The 5,056-nt window shown below is 37.6% G+C and overlaps 1 protein-coding gene across 6 annotated transcripts; it reads left to right on the top strand.

The window, feature by feature from the left end:
• Positions 1 to 739: 739 nt before the first annotated feature.
• Positions 740 to 4,798, top strand: LOC107898955 (pollen-specific leucine-rich repeat extensin-like protein 1). 6 transcript variants are annotated; one of them, XM_016824535.2, is made up of 5 exons: positions 764 to 917; positions 1,070 to 1,253; positions 2,486 to 2,770; positions 2,960 to 3,004; positions 3,354 to 4,798. In XM_016824535.2, the coding sequence occupies exons 2-5, from the start codon at positions 1,089 to 1,091 to the stop codon at positions 4,557 to 4,559; spliced, it is 1,701 nt and encodes a 566-aa protein (XP_016680024.1). In that variant the 5' UTR covers positions 764 to 917; positions 1,070 to 1,088; the 3' UTR covers positions 4,560 to 4,798. The 6 variants fall into 6 exon arrangements, with proteins under 6 accessions (XP_040946772.1, XP_016680025.1, XP_016680024.1 ...); XM_016824534.2 differs by having other exon boundaries at positions 1,063 to 1,253; XM_041090838.1 differs by lacking the exon at positions 2,960 to 3,004 and having other exon boundaries at positions 740 to 917; positions 1,063 to 1,253.
• Positions 4,799 to 5,056: the final 258 nt, after the last annotated feature.

The following is a 5,056-nucleotide window of genomic DNA, read 5'->3' as shown; positions in this document are numbered from 1 at the left end:
TCATGTTGTAACATTTTAGTCACTGAGCCATTAATAGTCGTTAATGGTGTAACGGTAAGCTGACGTGGCATGTTAAATCATCATTTCAAACAAAATTTTAGGTTAAATTATACAATTGATCCCCATATTTTTTCCTTTTAAGTAATTTAATTTTTTTTTCTTTTATGTTCTTTAAACTTTCCTCTCTTTTTTTCATTCTCTTTTGTTTCTCTCTCTGTTTTCATACCTTTCCCATTTCTTTTAACATATTAGGAAGTCGAATTGGCAGTGAAAAAAGTAGGAAGTCGACTGTCATCATTTGCCTATAACCAAAACCCGTAAACCCATACCATGCTTCTTTCTTCACTACCAATTCAACTTCCTGGTATGTTAAAAGAAATAAAGAATGTAGGAAAACAGAGGGAGAAGCAGAAGAGAATGAAAAATAAAGAAAAAAAGAGGAAAATTAAAAGAACATAAAAGAATTAAATTGCTCAAAATGAAAAATTATGGGGACCAATTGTATAATTAACCTAAAGTTTTTGTTTGAAATGATAATTTAACATGCCATGTCAGCTTACCATTACACCATTAACGATAATTAACAGCTCAGTGACTAAAATGTTACAACACGATAACGTAAGTGACTAAAACGTAACATTTCAAACATAAGTGACTGAAATGTAACCTAAGTTAAACAAAAGTGACCATAGCTGTAGTTTAGCCTATAAAATAATTATGGTTTAGGTAATATATTTATATACACCAAATAATAAATGTGGAAACAAAAGGAAGGATCGTATCATCATCCTCCACCTTTTTCGAAGTCCAAAATCCCCCATTTTTAAAACGTTTTCTCAACTCTTCCACCCCCTTACATCAAATTCAACTCATCCTTCAAAGAAATTTCCTTCCTTTTTTCTTTCCTTTCTAGACAAGTTAGTTCGAGCTTCAATCCCAATCTTTGTTTTCTTAATCTTTCTTTTCTTTTCTGTTTACGGGGTATAAATAAAGGGTGCAAAAATCTTGATTTTATTTCCCTATTCCCAGAACACTAATTTTACTGTTTCGATCTGTGGAAAGTTTGCAGCTTTTTTTTTCAGAAGAATATGGCATCTGAGTTATCGGGTCGAGGCAACTCGAGTGGTTCCAAAGGGTTCGATTTTGCCTCAGATGATATTCTTTGCTCGTATGAGGACTACGGGAACCAGGAATCGTCAAATGGTAGCCACGCCGAAGCTGCACTCGGTACCACTACTACCAGCTCTTCCACGGTATATATTGTTGCTATTTTTTTTTCTTGTAGGGTTTTCTTTTGTTTTTTCTGGGGAGGGGGTTTTGATCTGATTAGGGTTTTATCGACAGGGTTGATTTTGAAAAAGAGAAAGGCTTAACAATGTAAAAATGCTTCGTTTTGTGACATTTTTTTTAAAAATTTGGTTAACTGTTTGATCGATAGTTGACTTTAAAATAGCAAAGATTAGAACATTTTATCTTGATTTGGGGTGTAGGTATGAGAAAATGTATAGGCTTGTATCGAAAATAATTTTTAATCTAAAGGAAGATTTGAGTGTATAGATGTGAACTTTCATATTCTCTAATTTTTCCCCTTCTATGGCTGGAGCTATTTTCTTTCTCTTTTTATTTTTTGTGGGTTTTCTTGGTCATTTTTATTGATAATAAATTATATGTGCGTATAGGTATATGTCGCTGGACCCCTTTTTTAAGAGGACAGTAAATTGGTGGTTCTTTGGCATTGCTTACACCCTTTCTATGAAAAAAAAATACAAATTGTTTCCCTATTGCAGGGAGTAACACCTGAAGTTCAGTCTTCAATGGAGTGAAGAAAAACTTTATTGTTCTTAGTGATGTATATTATAAGTTATATCACATTTTGTGGTATATATGTAGCATTTTTATGTTTGAATTTTGGTGAACATATTTTGATTGAAAAGCGATTGACCTTTTTTTATTCAAATAAAACCTTAATCGCATGCTACATTCATGAAAAATCAGCAATGGATATGTGTGTTTTGTAGCTGTTGGTGGAGAGGGAGCTTAAATCCATTATTTTGTGTTTTTATTGCCCATAGTATATATCTTTATTGCATTTCAATCCTTGATCATAAGCATTTGCCTAGACAAAAAATGACCAAACCTAGAAAGGTGACATGTAGTTCTTGGTCCTAAGCATTTGTCATTGTAGTTCCCTAGAGAGACAATGACCAAATCTGGGACAGGTCACATGCAGATGCAGTTTCATGGGAGTTTCACAAACTAAAGTTTAGACACAAAAAGTTCTCATATTTAGAGCCTTGGATGTTTCTCTTCATCATGCTACTATATTGTCTTTGGGGTTATGTTACATATCTGGACTGTTCTAGGGAAAATTGAGCTAAACTTGTTCATCATCTTTGAGCACTGTGTTGCCAAACTAGTGGTATGTATTGATGCTTTCCACTTCAAGAGTAAACATTTAATCATGTTGTTGCACTGAACTCTACAGGATTTTCACAAAGGCAGAGTGGCACGATCAATATTTCCAGCTAATGCATACAGTCAACCAGATGATTCGTTGTACTCAGATGTGACTGCTACTGTTGAAAAAACCATGAAAAAATACGCAGACAACCTCATGCGCTTTCTTGAGGGAATAAGTTCACGACTGTCACAGTTGGAGTTATATTGCTACAATCTTGATAAATCGATTGGAGAAATGCAATCTGATTTAATTCGTGATAATGAAGATGCAGATTCAAAGCTTAATTCTATTGAGAAACATCTCCAAGAGGTGAGTATCCTGGGAACATTTTTATGTTTTTATTATAAGATGGATTTCACCAATCTGTTGGCTATAAGGTACACAACGTTTGTACCTGACATTTTTAGTTCTTGCTCTTTGAAGCCTTGAGATGCTTTTATGTTCCTTATTTGACTTTTCAGCAAACATCTATTTATCAATCTAGTATCTAAAATGCAGCAACATGCAAGAGAAGTACATCAAATATGGATCAGAAAAGATCTGGTAGTTTATTGTGGTCCTGCTGTTATATTCAAGGGGTAACTTTAGTTTCTGCTCTTGGCATTACAATTTGATCATATTTTTAATTTTCTGCGGGGATAAAATATGGATATTAGGCTCGGATTCAGGTTTATTCTGTGTGTTTTCAGAGTTTTCATGGTTGAATACCCTGGAGAGAAGCCACTCTTAAATTACTTTCTTGATCTATCTTCATGACATTTTAAAGAAAGACAATGCGCATTAGAGAATCGAGTTACTTTTTTCTTCTTCTCTTGCTGAGTAATGCATAGGTCATCATGTATTGGAACCATTCCATTCTTGTAACTTACTTAGTATTCAATGCACATTGTAGGTCCACAGGTCTGTGCAGATACTGAGAGATAAGCAGGAGCTAGCTGAGACTCAAAAGGAGTTGGCTAAATTACAACTTGCGCAAAAGGAGTCTTCTTCTTCCAGCCATTCACAATCCACTGAGGAGAGAGCATCACCACCTGCCTCTGATTCTAAAAAGACTGACCACACTTCCGAGATGCAAAACCAGCAATTAGCTCTTGCCCTGCCTCATCAAGTTGCACCACAACAGCAGCCTGTGGTACCACACTCTCAATCCCCACCTCAGAACTTGACCCAACAATCCTATTATATACCTTCAAACCAATTATCCAACCCCCTTGCTCCTGCTCCAGTCCATGTCCCAGCCCCGACTACCCCTGCCCCGCCTCCACTTCCAGCCCCAGCACCAACTGCACACACTCAGAGTCAATATTTACCTCCTGATCCGCAATACCAAGCTCCTCACATACAAGATGTCTCTAGGATGCCACCACAGCCTAGACAGAGCCATCAGGTACCACCTGTCCAATCATTCCCTCAGTATCAGCAGCAGTGGCCACAACAAGTACCACAGCAAGTACAACAGCAGCAGCAATCCTTGATGCAACCACAGATGAGGCCTCCATCAACACCAGCTTACCCTCCCTACCCTCCTACACAATCATCAAACCCGTCTCCTCCAGAGGCATTAGCACACAGCACCCCCATGCAGGTTCCATATTCTGGAGTTCCTCAACCTCTGTCTAGTTGTGTCGATACCATTCCTTATGGGTACGGAGTGCCTGGCAGAACAGCTCCCCAGCCAATCAAGGGCACTTTTGAAGCACAACCAAGGGATGGGTATCAGGCGTCTGTCTCCCATCCCCCCCTTCCTCCAGGAAGTGCATACATGATGTATGATAGCGAAGTGGGTAGAGCACATCACCCACCCCAACAGCCTCACTTCTCACAGGGTGGGTATCCCCCTGCCAATGTCTCTCTTCAGACTCCTCAACCTGGCCCTAGCCCTAATGTTATGATGAGGAACAGTAGCCATTCCCAGTATGTTCGTAACCATCCGTACAGTTATCTGATTGAAAAATTTGTGAGCATGGGATTCAGGGCTGACCATATTGCGAGTGTGATTCAGAGGATGGAGGAGAGTGGGCAAGCGGTGGATTTTAATGCCGTGCTGGATAGGCTGAATGTGCAATCCTCTGGTGGTACTCAGAGAGGGGGATGGTAAATGCCACTGCTTAGTTGAATCGACCTTGAATGGTACTTGAATAAAAAAGGTGGTTTTATTTCTAATGTATATGTTGGGAGGGATATGAGTATTTGTATGTTACCTCCTGCTAGAAATTGTATGTGACCCTGTTGTATCCTAGTACTCGTGGTGATAGATCAACTGCTATATTTGTCAGTCCAACCTGTGTTTCCCCTGAAACAATCTGTTGTGTGGATAAAAAAAAGGAATTTACTAGAGATGCCAGGTGGAAGTTGAGATTTCACTCTTTTAAGTTAATTATTAAATAATGAGTTTTTTTAAAAATTATTTAAAATTTTACAAAATATTAAAATGTTCGAACAATTTAAAAAAACAAATTTAACAAAAAATAAACATATTTATATAATTCAAAAAATTATAGACTTCGACTCGCATTAGTGATTGTGGAACAATGTTGCCTTACGGTCCAAATTTGTCGAGGTTGATAGGCTGTAACTCTATTTTTTTTATTTATA

This window comes from Gossypium hirsutum, chromosome D04, assembly GCF_007990345.1.
Source record: "Gossypium hirsutum isolate 1008001.06 chromosome D04, Gossypium_hirsutum_v2.1, whole genome shotgun sequence".
Lineage (NCBI taxonomy): Eukaryota > Viridiplantae > Streptophyta > Magnoliopsida > Malvales > Malvaceae > Gossypium > Gossypium hirsutum.
Note: the sequence above shows the minus strand (reverse complement) of the source record. Positions and strands in the feature narration are given on the sequence as shown.

Coding starts and splice junctions, on each gene's coding strand:
- LOC107898955 (XM_016824535.2), top strand. CDS start 1,089: ATGGCATCTGAGTTATCGGGTCGAGGCAACTCGAGTGGTTCCAAAGGG. Junction 1,254..2,485: donor CTACTACCAGCTCTTCCACG/GTATATATTGTT, acceptor TGAACTCTACAG/GATTTTCACAAAGGCAGAGT. Junction 3,005..3,353: donor TATGGATCAGAAAAGATCTG/GTAGTTTATTGT, acceptor TGCACATTGTAG/GTCCACAGGTCTGTGCAGAT.